Source organism: Pteropus medius, unplaced genomic scaffold (genome assembly GCF_902729225.1).
Source record: "Pteropus medius unplaced genomic scaffold, Ma_sr-lr_union100, whole genome shotgun sequence".
Lineage (NCBI taxonomy): Eukaryota > Metazoa > Chordata > Mammalia > Chiroptera > Pteropodidae > Pteropus > Pteropus medius.
The window spans coordinates 1,915,848-1,932,928 of NW_024349224.1; the positions used below are offsets into that span (position 1 = coordinate 1,915,848).

Sequence of the window (17,081 nt, forward strand, 5' to 3'; positions counted from 1 at the left end):
TTTATGGTCAGTGTGGCATGTTGCATGTTGACAGCGCCTACAAAGAGTGGTGTTCTGTGTGTACTGGTAAGTGATATTAGGATTAAGCAGTGTCCTTCGGGACATAGAGGCTAAAATAATAAATGTAAATTAAAAAAAAAAATCAGATCCCCGAAGAGGGAGTCAGGAGGTCATGTGTCTTCCGTAAACTAAGGGGCTTAGCCAGACACTTTCTCCTTCAAAATATTCCGACTCTTGACCACTGACGGTCAGGGTTCAGGGGAGAATATTTTTAGGGTTTTGAGACCTAGGTTGAGGGATTTTAAGGCAGATCTTACAAGATGGGGACCCAGCTGGGACTGGGCAGCGTTGGTGGCCTGATAGCTTTGGATTGGTCGTGAAGCAAGTCTCAGTGAGCGAGGGGTTAATCTTGTTGCTAAGCTTTTGGTTGGTTTGTCGTAGTACCTTCCAGGAACTGTTGAGCTGGACTTTCCTAAGATGACAAAGCTGCTCTTTGATCTTGAGCCCCTCTGCTTCCCTCCCTCACCCCCATCCCTCTGGTTTTTATGAGATGGAGTCACTAGTCTCTAGAGCCTTGGATCTCCTTAAAATTCCGTGCTGATCCAGTAGGTCCGGGCCAGGCCAGGGGTCCGTGGATGGGCTGCTCTTTGAGGAGAAGTCTGTCTGTGGCAGCATCTGGCTGAGTATCAGTCCTCTGTAGCGTCCTCGTCTCTTCTCCGTCTTGTCCTTTAGACTCTAGATCTCAGGCTCTGATTTGAGCATCCTCATGTTCCCGGCCTTTAACTTGGTCTTTGGATAAATATGTCCTCATAAATACTTCGTTTCCTTAGGCACTGCCCCGCAGATCCTGTGTGGCTCTCTGACCCCACCTGCTTGCTTATCTGCTTTAGGCGTTGACTTCTGGCCTGGATTTACTTGCTCCAGATCCTTTGACTCGGCCGAGCCCATGTATTTGGTTGTCAATTCAGGGCTTCCATGTTGAGGCCATCGCTGTGCATTAATAATGTGAGTCAAAAGTAGCGACATTGGGAATGACTGGGTATCAATCACATTTCCTTCTAGTCTCTTTAGCATGCATGACTTCCGTACTGGCATTTGGTACCTCTTTCTGTGTCCAGAGGATCATCTGGTCTCATTTCAGTGGGCATCCTGAAATGAGTGGTGGCTGCCTCCATTTTTAGGTATCTGTTGAGTCAGTTGAATGGAGTGAGAGGCATAATCTGTCAGCACTAGCAGTTAAGCTGGTTTTCCCCCAGTCCAGCTTATTTTCCAGGAGTATTTCTTTGAGAAACGGAAGTGCCGATTGCTCGAAGGTCTCTGCGGAGGCCCCTGATGTAAACACTGCCTTTAGAAGTCTTTTTTCCGAGGCATTTTTGTAAGACAAGATTCTACCGTCATGTAATGACCATAAAAATGAGGGTAGGTGCTTCAAGTAATAGAATGTAATTTTGTTTGAAAAGGAAAGGAAACAGCAAGCCGTCTTCAAATTAACTACAAAAAAACTATCAAGTTCAAGGTTGATTTCCATTATGGTTTCATGTTACAGTAGTAGTTGAGTTTTATTTGTAGTAGTATAAGCTGAATACTCTAAGTATCGATGGTCATGACTCCAGTTTTCGTTTCAATATTTTGCTACAATAAAATCCTTATAACTAAATTATAATGCAAATTAAAGTACAGCAGCATTTTAATCATCTTCGTGTTCACCCAGTTACATTTTTCCAGCTTTGTATTACATAAAAAACTAATAGTCCATAAAAAATATGGTAAAGTAAGCTACACTTAGAATAGACATGAAATATTTTAAGCCAAAGTAGTTTGAATAGTGTATTGCTTGATGAATACACTTGGAACCTAAAGCGTGCCTATTATAATATTCCAGTTGTATAATTTTAAATGTCTGTTTTAGAAAGTAGGTGAATTTACATTTTAATTTCTTTACTGTAGCATGGGCGTGGCAGCCGAACCCTCATCCTACAGTTAATGGAAGATTCGATTCTGCTTCCCGGGACCTTGAGTTTACTTTGTTTTCAGAGAGACAGAATGATTTTCTGGGATGCCCGACAGTTGGCCCTGATTAGACTTGGAGGTTGTAGGTGACTTCTTAGTGAACTTAAGTTTAGCTCTGAATGGTCATGCTTCAGAAATAGTTGATTTGAGTTATAAAAATTGTATCGAAGACCTCTTCCGTGGCACAGGTGGTCCGTATTTTAGTGGGGCTTTTCTCCCTCTTCCGTCCTAAATGATGCTCCTTCCTCTGGCGCAGTCAGAAAAGATGGTCGTTTTGGTTTTCTGTGACTCCTGCACAAGTGCTAAACCACTTATAACAGCCCAAGTGTACTTTACTGTCACATCTACGGCCCAAATTCCACTTAATTAACTTTTTATGTTTCTTTAAAATTACCGATTATTTAAATCGCTGATTTAAAATCACTGCGTGGGACATCCATCCTTGGACTGATCAGGAGGATTCTGATGTTAACCCAGCAAAACCAATGAATCAAGACCTCTTTGATTTCCATGCCCAGTCTTATGCTAAGTACTGGCAGAGATTCAAAAGTCCAAGAGTGGGAAGGGCAGTCAGTATTTAATACACACCGTGCTAGCTGCTTTACTTAATCTGTCATTAAAGTCTCATGACAACCCTGTGAGGTTGTGTAATTTCCTGCACTTCACAGAGAGGGCCGCAGCCTCCAGCCCTGACAGCTGCGAGGTCGTGTGGCTGTGACTGTAGCTTGTAGCATAGATATGTGTGTTTGCAAAATTCACGTTCTTGCCCTGGTCCCCTAGGCGTTAAGACAGCCTCCCCATCCGGGATATCTCCGCGCTCTGGGAGCCACCGGAGGCGGCAGAGAGCAGGGAGGGTGGTCTTTTATTGGATTGACCTTGAGTTTAACCTTATTCGCCAAAAAGCGAAAGTTGGCTTGTGAAATATACGACTTGGATTCCATACGGGTTTGGTCAGTTAATGATTTTACTGTGAGTGGGTCTTTAGAGAAGGCAGTTCAGCGACGCAGAACCTGGGGACGGCCTTGGAGCCGAACACCGAAATGCGAGGGTGCGGAGCAGAGGGCGATGGAGTCATCTCTGCCCTGTTTTTCCCAGGCAGCGAGTTATGCTTCACTGCACTTCGATGGGAAGAAAGTTAGCCAGCGTCCACCACGTACAGAGTCTACACTGTCTTCCAGAAGTATTGCTGATTTTATTCTGGTTGGGAATATTTTTATTCCTACAGTCAGCTTACTTTTTACCAACTCATAGTTTATTGTGATTTTTTTTTTTTTTCAATTAACATTCAAGGCTTTATTTACGCCTGCTGGATGAAGTGTTATCTGGGCAATTTTTAATTAGTACTAATAACGCTCATATTAAATGCATTGCTGAACGTTGCCAAGACAAGAACTACAGACCAGGCTTCATCAGAGTGTAAATGATAAATGGAAATGGTTTGGTTCCATTTTTCAAAATGCCAAATGGCCTGAAAGTATTATTCTGTAGGATTTATGTAGAATAACATATAACACCGCAAAAGACTAATGTCACATGTTTTTATGGCTATAGTATCAGGAGATATCATAAAATTAAATATCTCTTGTAAAGATCAGGACTTGTCAATAGTTGAGTTGTTTTTCCGCTCCATGTAATTCAATTAATATTGAACTAAGACTCTATCATTTAAATCTTAGAAGTTTGGAATATAAAAATTTCACTCATAGTGTAAGTATGAAATAATGACTCTGGTTTCTCTTGAGAAATATGTTCAGATTAGTATTATCCTTTATAAAGTGACCCCTTGTAAGGCTAGGTACATTTATTCTAGTAATCAAATCATTTTTTAATCATATCCTTTTATGATTTCATTCAAGTCTTCCTTTATGAGCAATAGAAGAACAGAACAGAAGAGAATAAAATAGAAGAATAGAACAAGCAGAGTTACTTTCTGGTCCCAGCTTAGGTCATGGCCGAGTGAGTCTGTCTGACTTCATCTGTCCTGATGAATCACCTTATTCATTGCAGCCGATTGCAAGTAACTTTTGGCCGATCTTAGATATCAGAGGATATTAATTCCATTTGTTCAATAAATATTTATTGAGTGCTCAGTGTGTGCCAGACACTGTTGGCATTGGGGTCATAACAGTGAAAGAAACAAATCTGCTCTGTTGAGAAAATTTAATGACTTGTGTCACTTCCGAATGCATTTTTTTTTGTCAAGAGTTCCAAAAACTTTTTAGAAAGATTAAAATTGTTTGAATACCGCTTTGACCTCACAGAAATCATAGAAATTCATGGTATATTAATGACAAGTTACTCTACTAGACTCTAAGAAAGGAAAATTAAATAGCTAATTGAATGATTGGTATTCATAAGGTCAACACATGAAACATCAACCAGACTTAATATTCTTAACTAGATTTTATAGGCCATGCTCCTTCTGTAAAGGTCACTGGAGGAACTCAACACCTTTTTATTAGACACAGAATGGGAACAGTGGAATGGCCTTTTCACGCCATGTTTGGATAAGTCGAATAGGCAAAGTTTACTTCACTTTTATAAAGTTGTGTTATTTCATATTTGCTGTTTCATAGCTTACATTTAAGTTATGTTTCTTACTCACTTGTCCTGGGGAAACCTATAAGCTTAAAAAGTTGAGGGTTTGGATGAACCGTGATAATAAATTGAGGTTAAGTAAGTGAAAGTCTATGCGTATATATACACGTGTATGTGTAATTCTGGAGCAGTCTTTTGTTTAAGGCAGAAAATGAACTTAAGGGTTAAGAGCTCTTAACCCTTCTCAGCTGAACAGTTTCATGGGGTTTCGTGGTATGGAGCAAGGAGCCACGCGTGCAGTGTCTTCACACAGCCCCATGTTCAAATTCAGACCGCCGTGTAATGACTTCTTTGTGCCTCGATTTAATGCCAACCTCATAACTTTGTCAGGATGAGGAAAGGGGACAAAGAGTATAAGGTGTCTGGTACAATGCACAGGAGTAGGCATTCAGAATTTCCCTTTCTCATATAGAACAATTATACAAGCAGTACACGAATACCTTCTTCCCATGTGATAGTTGGATAGTCAGAATTATGTCGAGTGAAAACCACTGCTGGCTCCTCCGCAGGATTCATTTTTAGAAGTTCGGCGTGTATCCTTTCAGGCTGAAAATATTTAGTTTACATATGCGTATGCATTTGTAAAATCACACACGTCCGGTTATTTTCGCTTCGTTTGGGATGCGTGGTCTCATGCTGCACGCCTCGTTCTGTGACTCCTTCTTCACCCTGTATTTTCTTGGTCTTTTTGGATATTACAGATAGATCTACCTCATTCCTTTGCTTCGAGGTATGTCATTGACTGGAGGTGAAGTAGTTTATTTGCTCCAGTACTGGGGCACATTGATTCCTTGATGTTTTAAATGTTTGCGCATGGATGAACAGTGAGGAAAACTATGGTTTAAGTCTGTTTCTTTGTTTTGCGAGGAGATTTTGGTCACCTTGAAGGCGCTCAAAGTGCCGAGTCACGTTGAGTGCAGGCGCGTCTCTCAGCTATAAAAATTAACAGGTACTCGTTAGGAAGTTAGTAAGATCAGTTTTGCAACTTGTCAAATCACGGAACTCTGAAGAGGTGGGACTCGATCATTAAATCAGGTGACACAGATGGGGCTGTAGCAGGAGGTACGGTAGCCTGTGAAGATAAAGTTGTAAACCGATCACCAAAAGATTCCAGAAACATGTTTTTATCAGCTTCTTTCCTCTTCCTTCCTTCCTACCAAACATTTACTGCCATCGACTGTGCACGAGATATGGTCTCTGTTATTGATCAGCTTCTAGTCGAGTATAGCACATTAATCACACAGTGAAAACAAAATGTATTGTGATAAGCACAAACTGTCATTAAGGTATTTACTAAGCATAGGAATGCAGAAGGTGGGACAGGTAGCTACGCTTGTGGCGATTTAAGAAGAGCCCCTCCTGCCCCAAGCACGCGGACCACCAAGTTTCATTCAGGAGATTTCTGCCGAGAACCTCCCACCCAGTACCAGCGTTAGGGACACAGGGTTGAGAAAGTGTTGGAATAGAAGGGTCTATAGCAATGTCCTTCCTTCTAGCTTGTAACCAGTGGAGAAGTAAAAGGGAATTGTAAGATGAAGAAATTGTCATCTGAAGTTAATGACGTAATTTACATTTCAAAGTTGCTTGAAAATGTATCCTGTATAGATGACACGTAGGATGAACATACAGATTACTCTGGGACCCCTTGCTACCGTAGCAGCTCAAAAATGAATGTTATAATCACTTACTGATAAGCCACAGACGTGGTTTGCATACATTCTGTGTGTTGGCACACAGGGCTGTCCCTGCGCTCCCCTGTGCCTACCTGGCCCGCACGCTTCCTGCCCTTCTTCCCTTCCCTGCATGCACCTGTGAGTACGTGCAAGGTGCAAGGGGTCTGCAAATCTCAGGAGACCTGGGATCTGTCCTACCCTCTCTGCAAGGTCTTCCGAGTCTGCTTAGTTCTCGATTACCGTGTTTGAACATGTCAGCTCAGGGATTTTGGTGATTCACTGCTGCTTTGTACTTTCTTACTGGTTTATTAGCCTCTGCACTTCACAGTCTTCAAAGCTGTACTCCTTAGGCTTTCGCAGATTTTTTCCTGGCTGAAAAATCACAACCCTTAACACGTCCTACAGCTATAAAACTAGCTGCTCACCATTAACTGAGGCAGGAGAAGATCCTAAATTTACAGTCATCGGACTTGGTGAACTTCAACTTGCTCAGTTCCTAATGGTAAAGAGTCAATTACAAAATGCTGATGGGAGCTACTGACTGATTCTTCCCTTGAGCTAAGAGTCTGCTTTCACAGATTTTATCTCTTTTCTGTGGAACCCCAGACCATAGAAAAACGAAAGTGTGTGGTTTATGTTTCAGCTTTGTGTCAATATCCAGTATTGAGTGCTCCGTAAAATACTTCTTTACAAATCAATATATGCTGCCCTAGGCTGTGGGGAATTTTAGGGGCCTTAATGCAGCCACATAAAGCTGACTACTATTTCAGCTATTCTTAGGCATCGTATGTCCATGATAGGTTTGAAATCTTGCATAAGATCGCTATATCTGAGAAACTATATGTAGGCCAAATGCTACATTGTTAGATACTAGAGTTTTAATAATAGCTGTTGAAAATCAAGTTGTAATTATTTCAAGAGGAAATGGTCTATTTGAATCCCATAACTTGGGATGGTCCATGCATATAATTTAGGACAAATGGATATTTCTGTTCAGTATTTTGTAACCTAAAAAAAAATTAGACCAATTTGATCTTTTTATTTTTTTTAATTTTTATTATTTTTTAAAACTGTTACTTACGCAGATCCTACACCAAAGATATCAAATTCGAGGGCAGGAAAAGGCTGCAGAGTGTTCAGTTTATGCCTTTTTTGACACCACATTCACTAGTTTCCAAAAGTGAATAGGCAACACGAAAGAATTAACTACTTACTTTAAAACAGTTTAGGATACAAATTCCCAGTGGATCAAATACCTAAATGGGAAACTTAATTTTTTTATGTAATAAAAAACAGCAGAAAATTGAGGTGGCCATATATGTAGCCTAGGAATTGTCAAAACCTTTGTAAGCGAAAAGGAAAATTAGAACCAAGTAAGGGAAGATAGATATATTCGACTATTAAAATTTTTTATGCTGTAACATTGATATACTAATGAAAGCTCAGGGGACAATATTTGAAATGGAAATGTTAAATAATAAATAAAATATGCAAAAAGCTCTTAGAAATCGATGACAAAAACACTAACAAAGCAATAGCAAATGGCAACAGGGCATATAGGCAGCTCGCAGAACTGCAAATCGAAATGGCCGGGTGGACAAGATTCTCAGGCTCACTGACAGTATGCGAAACGAAAATCAAGTGAAAGTCAGATACAACTTCACTCCCATCGGATTGGAAAAACTTTTAAAAGAATGGAGCACTTGCATTTCTGGTAGGAATGGGGGGTTCTTTTTAGTCTTTTTTGAAAATGCAATTTGTCATTATCTCGTAAAAAGTACGTTTTGTCATTTAATTCAGTACGACTCCTGGGAATCTAGATGAGAGATGGGCACCCTTGTTCTATGAGGGGCTGATAGCAAACATTGTAGACGTTGCAGACTGTATGGTTTGAGTTGCGACCGCTCAATTCTGCGTGACGCCACCGAATGCAGAGTTGGGAAGAGGTGTGTTGTAACGTTCAGGAATATGCTATTTCCAGGGTGCAGATACATAAGTGGAAACAAATTAAAGAGCATATATGACAGTATAATGTGGTAAAATAAATTAGAAAGTATTATTTTGAATATTACCTTTCTTTTTAATAATTATTTAGTTGTAAGTTTATATAATTTAATTTTAGTTTTGGTTGTGCTTTATAACCAGCTCCCCACCCAAATTTCTGAAAATTTAACGGTTGACTCTCCCCAGCCAGTACTGGCTGTCTCTGGTGTATTAGTGGCTATATCCATATATAAGGAGGTTTTGCAGCATTGTTTATGATGGGAAGAATAGGAACGAATTGGGTACCCACTGGTAGGGGAATAGCTGAGTAAGTCGCCGTGCACCAGCGCCCTGGAACATAGGCAGCCGTGGCACAGGGCCGTCGCCTGCAGTGGTTTCTGTGAGTGCCACTGAGTGACAGGAGCTGGATGTAAGCATGGGTGCATTTCACGGTCCCATTTTTATCAAACGAGCAGTGACAGACTCTCCCCAGTCTTCATTATAGGGCCATTCTGATGTCGTCGCGAAGACTCCTTTTTAGAACATCTCCTCACTGAGAGCTGAGTATTTCGTATCACCTATTTTTATCCACAAATCATCTCTAACAGAAGGTGATCGAGTGCTGCCTGAATGTGTAGGGCCGTTCCTTGCTTCATCATGCTGACGATCTGCCTGAACAGAAAGAGATTGCCAGCACCTTGGCTTTAAACTAGCGTTCAGCAACTGTATGAACATAAATGCTTCAGTTTCTTTTAGCGACAGATTCTTAATGCATGCCAACACGATCCCCCCAACCCAGGTAAATTACAGGTTCAGTCCTGTGCTCTGTTGTGCGACCACGTGACATGCAGTCCCTGAACCCAGAAGGGGATTAATCGTGACCTTGAGTTTATGATTTCTGAGTGCTTTTAATGACAGACAGTACTTAGGCTGATGGCTGAAGGGTCAGATGTCTTCCTTTCACTCGACAATTGAGAAAGCGCACTAGTCAAGTGAACCACTTCCCTATAGCCATTTTGTGGCAAATTATCATGATTATTGTGTACTGTGTAGCCTTTGAGCAGTGTGCTCTGCTAACGCTTTGGAGTAGTTTTTATGGCTGAGAAGTAGAAAGGGTTTCTGCTTATAGTCCAGCTAATAAGGCAAAAGAATATTATCTACCTAGGAGAAAGCGGAGGCTTCAGAATTTCAGTGTGAAAACTGAATATTTGTGGAGTGGATGACTTTGGGTTGTCAATGTTATCTTTTCCTTGAGCTTTTTGGGGTATAATTGTCGGGCAGAAAATTGCCTGAAGAAGCATGAACATAGGAGATAAAAGTTTGGAATTCAGGGCACATTAGAAGATATAGATTTCTCAAAAGGAACTGAAATTATTGAGCTGGCGACTAGCACTTGAGTATTGGAGATGTTCGAGCTGTTGGGACCAGTAGACAGAGTTAGCCGGGTTGCCTGCGGGGGTGAGGGCAAGGGTGTGCCCTAACGTTACGACCTTTCTATATGCTTGTTGGGGGGTGATTTCTCTCTCCTGCAACAGTAGTGAAATATGGCAGTTCACATATAAAAATGAAAATTAGATTGCTAAGTAGTGCTTCTTTATTTATTTAAAAGTTTTCTTGATTTGGTAAAGTGACTGAATTTGATGAGTTTTCATTTTTTTTAGGCTCAGTTTATGAACCTCTTAAAAGCATCGATCTTCCGAGACCCGATAATGAAACTCTGTGGAATAAACTGGATCATTATTACAAAATTGGTAAGCAAAATCCGAGAAAGCACGTCCTTAGGTGGCTGGGGTCACCACTTACTGTGCCTTAGTGCTGCTATGTGCATTGTGGGACTGCGTTTCTCTCTCACTAGGATTTCGTGGTAGGTGCGCCTAGTGCTTACGTTACAATTGCATGTTGAAACCGGGACTGTAAAGGGAATCCAACAAGTCATATCTGTCCTGAGAACTACGGGCTGTTTCTTGCTCAATACTTATAAAAACAAAATATTCCTTGCTCACTCTCTCACACCTGCAGCCCTGAACCTTTGACATCCATTTCTAACTCATTGAGATACAGAAGGGCATCAGGTTACTGCTACTAATATCAGGTTTCCGGCTTTTTGTTTTTCGTTTTGTTTTTACCAAGATCAGTCTGGCAACTTTTCATTTTAATGTGAGCGAGTAAACAACTCTGAGATACGTGTGTACGGGGCTTCCCTTTGTTCATTGGGCCGTAAGTTGGATTTGCCTGCTTTTGTCACTTTGCTTTATGTCCCGTGAACTTGGCATAGTATGGCAAGTAACATAAAATTTGATGTATTTATCTCCCCTAAGATAAGGACTTTTTTTTGTTTCAACTTCACGTAAGACCTTAATTCAGCTTACTGTGGTCAGAATTCTGTGGTCAGAACGCCCTGCGTGTTTTTATGCTCCCCTTTTACTATCCTCGCAGCCGTTACGGCTTGAGGGATGCTGTGAGGAGCAATTGTTTCTACGGCTTCAGCAGGTTCATGCCGCAGCTAAGTTTAGAAACGGCAAAGCTGTCAGAAGCGGCCGAGGCCGCGGAAGCCCCGGGACACGGGTGGCGGTGCTATCTGTTCTTTTTCTTGTCTCCAATTGCAGTCAAGTCGACACTGCTGCTGTATCAGAGTCCAACCACAGGCCTCTTTCCCACGAAAACCTGCGGAGGGGACCCGAAGGCCAAGATCCAGGACAGCCTGTACTGTGCCGCGGCGGCCTGGGCCTTGGCCCTTGCGTACAGGTAGCCGGGGGGCGGGGCCTGGGCCTTGGGGCGGGGCGCCCTGCCAGCGGGGGGCGGGGTCTCGGTCCACCCAGGCCCCGCCCTGCCGCCGACTCGCTGCGTGGCCTGTGCCGGCCCTTATCTCCTCCTTGGCCTCTCAACCTTTCGGTTCTCCTAAGGGTTCAGGGGAGGCCGTTAGTGTGTTACGGCCGGAATTCTTCACCGGTAGGTCCGTAAGTCTGCATTAGTCTCTGGCAGCGGGCACCGCCCTGTCTCCCTGAGCAGGTCGGTGTCGGTCACAGAGGGAACTGGCGGCGACTGACTGTTGCGCATGATAAAACTGGGCCAGAGTAGTTAAAAGATTCGCTGGAAGTCGCACACGCAGCTAGCGACAGAGCCGGGTCCCGGACTTGCCCCCGCCCCCCGTTTAGTGTCTGTCACTGCACTTCGTTGGGGGATCGCTTGTTAGACCTGGTTGCAAGTCAGTTATAACGTAAAGGAAAAAAAGAAAATCCTTTCACAATACAAAATTTCTCCTTAGTTTCATTTGATTCTGTATGGGGAGCGCCCGGCGTGGGTTCCGACACACGGTCAGTAGCGACACATGTCAACCGTTACTAAGATTAGGCTTCTGAACCTTAATTTTCTGAAGGTGATATATGCAAGGACTTCTGATGTGCAGATTGTGTCTTCTACATAATAGTGATTTCTCGGTGGTTCATCGTCGACGTGTTGCATTTGTAAAGGAAAATCAAATGCTGAGATAATACGAAGTAGCCGCCTTTAGCATTCTTGTTCGCTAATGTCACTGCAAGCATTTCTTCGCATGTTCTGTGTAAGCACAGTGGAGCTTCATTAAATGTCGGCTACTGTGCGTCTCGGGTACAGGGGGCACCAGGGGCGCCTCAGCCAGTGTCAAGCCAGTACCGGGGTAGACGGGCCTTACGTGCGCCCCCATGCGTTGCAGTCGTAATCGCACATAACGCATGTTGACTTCTTACCAAAACCTTTAAATGGATCTGCCTGCGAATAAGCAACCAGACAAAGCCAGGGTGTGGCTCTTTGTAAGTCACCTTGCCTGCGCTCTTAAAAAATGCGGCTGTCACAGAAGATCAGAAAATAGGTGCGAAGATGGTGAGATTAAGGAAGACTAAAGAAATATGACAGTTAGATACAGCGCGTGAGCATCCATTGAGTCCAATCAAGGGTCGTGCATTAAAAACGCTATAAAGTATATTTTGGGATAATTGAATAAATTTGAAATAGAGTATAAAATAGATAATACAGTATCGGTATTAAATTCCTTCAGTGTGATAATGATATTATATAGGAGAATGTGCTTGTTTTTAGATGTTTAGTGTGTAGGGGTAATGGTGTTTGTAGTTTACTTTTGAATAGTACAGAAAATAAATTACGGAGAGTACAAGCCGATTTTAGCAACTGGCGAATCCATGTGAAGAGTAAAATGTTTATTAGTTTCTTTACTACTTACGTATTTGTAGGTATAAAATTTTAGCTTTTCTATAGATTTGAAACTTTTCTGAAGGAAAATTTCTTAAAAAAGTGCAAGAGCAGAGACCTTTTCCAGCAGGCTTTACACACCTGACAGGTACATCACTTTAACAAAATAAAGAATAAAAATCCATACGATCATCTCAGGAGATGCAGAAAAATCATTTCACAAAATTCAACATCCTTTTATGATAAAAACTCTCAGCGGGGTGGATGTAGAAGGAACATATCTGAGCATAATAAAAGCCATATGTGACAAACCCACAGCTAATATCGAACTCAAAGTTGTAGTTTTGAATGTGTGTTATTTTAAATTTTACTAGTACATAGTATATAATTATGTAATTATATGTTATAATTACTATTAAATATATTTACATTTTATTCTTATAACTATTATGATTATAGAATTTTAGTTTAGAAATACTAGTATTTCATTTATATGGTTCAGTATTACAAAATCTGTTAAAAGAAAGTCGAGCCTGTTCTCTGTGCCATATTAAAAAGTATCATCTAGGGTTTTTGCATTGTTTGCTTCTAATACGACTTCTGGAAAAAAACACATGACTCTAAATTAGGGTTTAAATTTAAATGGAACTTCATTTTCTTTATTTTTATATTTGAAAAGAGTAGTGAGTTTTTAAAAGAGTATAGACTTGGAAGAGCACTTTTAGACTGAGTAAATGTGTATACATTGGAAAAACTGAAACAAGGCAAACGTGGACGTGGTACCTCGTGGCCCTGGCCGAGGGGGACAAAGGGTGCCTTCCTGCGAGAGAGCCCTCCGTTCCCTCCCAGCGAGATACATCATCAGTTTCAGGAGCTGAGTTCATGGGCGGCCCTAGTTAGTGCTGGTGAACAGTGAAGTCACACGGCTGTTCCTGCCAATACTGTTCTGATTATGTTTTCCATGACGTTCGCCTATGGAAATAATACACCAATGGAAGGATTCATGTGTCTACTTCCTTTACTAGTTATGTATTTCTATGTATGAAATTTTGGTTTAGATATAAAAAAGACCTCATATTGTAGAAATAACTGATCAATACTTTCACAGAGCTCGTGATCAATAAATTGACTAGAATTAAATTTAAAGTTGTTTCGTTTATTTTTAAAAATTGAAAGTATTCTTCAGATCATATTAAAATTTGAATTTGCAGCCATGGAGCTTACTTAAAAAAAAGAATTGTCAATTCCGAGTAGAAAATAGAAGAATTATTTTGGATCACTGGGTTCGCTTTAAAGTTTTAGGAAAGGCAGGAAATATATCCTGAGGCCTAAATATTTCTGCTCCAGTGCAATGGCTCTTTTACCTTCTCAGTCAGAAGAGAAATATTAGGGTTACTCTTTTATTTGCAGAAAAAAGGGGAAACAGAATTTCATCAAAATAGAAAAATTCTTTATCATGGCCGAATTATTCTAGAATACATTAGTCTTGGTTTAATGCTTGTTGAGTGAAATGAGGGGCAGCGAATTATATTAAAGACGGTTTTAGAAAACCTGAAATGTTCCCTGATTATTATTGTTATTTTTTACATGCGGTAGGAATTGTACACAGAACATTCCATTGAGCTCATTACGCTTCAGCTGTGCCGCTTGCTCCCCATGTCAGTGTCTGGTCCACTGTCACCATCCATGCTGCAGTCCGCCTCCATTAAAACACTCGTGTCTGACGTCCGGGTGAAAACCGAGCATGGAGCAAAATCACGCTGCCTTTACTGCAGCGCCACCATGCGAAAGGAGGAATGGCGTTCTGATGACAAAAGCTTAACGTTTTACTGACATGCACCGCACCGCGTTACAGTGACCATCATTCTCCCCGGTAGTGGCGTGTGAGACGCAGTCGGAAGGGGAGGGCATTATTGCATACTTTGTAAGGAGGTAGGTGATGCTTTTTGTCAAGTGAGGATGATCGCCAGATACTTTAGTTTAGGATTTAGTGAAACAATGAATTAGCTACTTTTATTTTTCAGTAGTGGGTGACTCCCAGCCACCTCTTGAGGATCACTGATCCATAACCAAAGGGAAGTTAAGGATGGAAGAACATCTTAACCTAGTTTAACAGATGGATTCGAACTGTTCTTGCTGGTAAAAAGCAAGGGATATGAACCGTGGTCAGCTGGTTTTAAACTAAGACCTGAGAATATAAACTGTCACGCCAGAATCCATCATGCGTCATACAGGATGTGTGTTTAGTGGCAGGCGTCCGTGACCAAAGTGCCCACCCTGGCATCCGCGCCTTAATCCGTGCTTCCTTGAATCCAAGTGGCCATTGCAGAACTTAAAGGGATTGATATTAAAACTTGTCTCTACTCTTTAACAGTGAGTTTCAAAAATCTTTCGGTAGATTTTACCAATACAGAAATATCCTTTAAAATTTCAGCCAAGTCGATGGAGAAAATATTGTATGCTATTTTTAAAGCTGTTGGCTTACTTCCTTAAAAGAAGGAGAAATCTGCACAAGTTTTTTCATTTTTTTTTTTTATTGCAACATTTCTACATCTGCTGGGAAAATGGAGTTTCACTGTTACAGAATTCGTAGATGTCGCCAGAACGTGGGATTAGCCAGATAGTTAAATACTTAATTATCAAAGCTCTGCTTCCTTTCCGGATCCCTTTCCAATTTCTTTCACGAGCTATCTCTGTCACCCAGGCGCATCGACGATGACAAGGGGCGGGCCCACGAGCTGGAGCACTCGGCCGTGAAGTGCATGAGAGGCGTTCTCTACTGCTACATGCGTCAGGCCGATAAGGTAAAACGCTCGTGCAGACTGCAGCTCTCGCGCCATTCTGAGGGATTAATCTAACCCCATAGCGCTAGCATCTCCCGAGGAAGAATGTCCCTTCAAAAGGGACAGCCACATCCTAGGGCAGTGAGGTAGATGAAGACAGCCCCTGCCTTCCCAGCCTAGGGCTTTTACTTCCGAAATCCTGAAATTGAAGAAACACCTGAGCGAGAGGTGACTGAGAATCGTTACTTTGGCTTCAGTTTGTGTGTATTTTGCATCTGGTGTTTGCTTGATAAAGATTTGAGCAAAATCCTTATCGAAATTCTTTTTGGACATGCGAATGCTCTGGCTTAAGTAAACTTTAGTTTAAAAACATAATACTTTATTTACATGTAAAGAGCAGGAATTATAGACAGGAAACAGCAAACTTTATAGGGTTATTGGGGAAATTAAAGAAATAATATATATAACAAAACTTATTAAACTGTAAAGCACTATACAAATATAATGTGATATTTCCCTGCTTCCCTACACCTTCCCTACACATTATATTACGTCCCTAGGGCATAATATAATGTGTCCACATATGTCCATCAGTGTGTCTGTCATGTGTGTCCTGGACCACCCCAGTTTGATGATTCATTAACAAAGACTCGCATCAATAATTAGACATGCAATTTTGATTATGTAATATTTTGTATGTTTTTATCATGTGAATATTACATTAAGTTTTCATTTATGCTTGAAAAGGATCCAAAGACTGTGGTGGCACATTTTCTTCTTAAGACCTATATCTGAAGTTAAAACTTAGAAAATTAATCGTTTATATTCTGCCACCAAAATACAGCAACAAGAAAATGTTACTTTGCAGAAAAGTACATTTTTTCGCAGGCTGATAATAGAGATGTGTGACAAACCTGTAATTTGTGTACTGAGATTTGACTTTGCAAATCATTATCATAAAGGTTTTTTGATGCTTGAAATAAAGTACTATGTCATATTGACGTACTTAAATTAAACTGATATGTCATATATGTTGAAGTAATTACGATGAACATTATTTTCCAAAGCGTGAGGAACTTAGTGTTTATTTCACATTTATCATTTCATGAATGCCTAATGCCTGTGAATTCAGCTCTTCTCTCAAAGAAACACTGCGAGAGCCATGAATTTCATGTGTGTGTTAAACAAGCTGATGGACTTAAATTAGAATCGTTTATCAGAAGGAAGGACATGCTGTAATATAAAGCTTTTACTTTGTGGCTAGTTTAGCCAATTGTTAATGTCCCTTTCTAAATATTATTCATTCTTACTAATCAGTCTTCACAGTTATGTTTTCTTTTGAATACAGCTTGAATGTAACTTAACTGTCTTAAATTTCTTAATTATAAAGGATTATCGTGTTTTTATATAAGTACACGGGTAAACCATTCAAATAAGTTTGAGTCGAAAGAAGGTACGGATCACATTGGGATTAGGTCTTAATGCATACCACAGGATGGAGGGGTTTGCAGATTGTAAAGCATTTTCCTGTTCTAACGTTTTTGATGCCCAGACCTTTCAGTGTGGGGATGGAGGCGGTTATAGTGATCCACGTGAGACTGGGGGGCGCTGACGCAGGGACATTGAGCCAGCCGCGCGCCCAGCCCACTGCCTCCTGCGGGGCCGTCACCTCTTACTGGTGCTCCCCATTTCCTTCCTGAGTCCATGGCAACGTTACCATGTTTTAAAATGTGAAATAGATGTCTTTTGGCCTTTCCTTAAAACTAAATGAAGCCTATTTGTGGTCCATTTATTCTTTGTCCTTAAGGCTCATCTTCTCTGTCTTCTCACCCACCCTCCCTCCCTCCCT

The 17,081-nt window shown here is 41.1% G+C and overlaps 1 protein-coding gene and 1 non-coding gene across 3 annotated transcripts in view; one reads left to right on the top strand and one right to left on the bottom strand.

Annotated features, from left to right (window-relative positions):
* PHKB (phosphorylase kinase regulatory subunit beta) overlaps positions 1-17,081 on the top strand; it is a 112,025-nt gene that overhangs the window by 11,754 nt on the left and 83,190 nt on the right. For both annotated transcript variants that reach the window (XM_039880800.1, XM_039880801.1), the window contains 3 exons: positions 9,926-10,015; positions 10,871-11,009; positions 15,154-15,253. In XM_039880800.1, the coding sequence (XP_039736734.1) occupies positions 9,926-10,015; positions 10,871-11,009; positions 15,154-15,253 (329 nt within the window). The remainder of the gene's footprint in view (positions 1-9,925; positions 10,016-10,870; positions 11,010-15,153; positions 15,254-17,081) is intronic.
* Positions 7,350-7,483, bottom strand: LOC120617433 (small nucleolar RNA SNORA13). Its single transcript, XR_005656914.1, has one exon. It is a non-coding gene; the product is annotated as a small nucleolar RNA SNORA13 (small nucleolar RNA).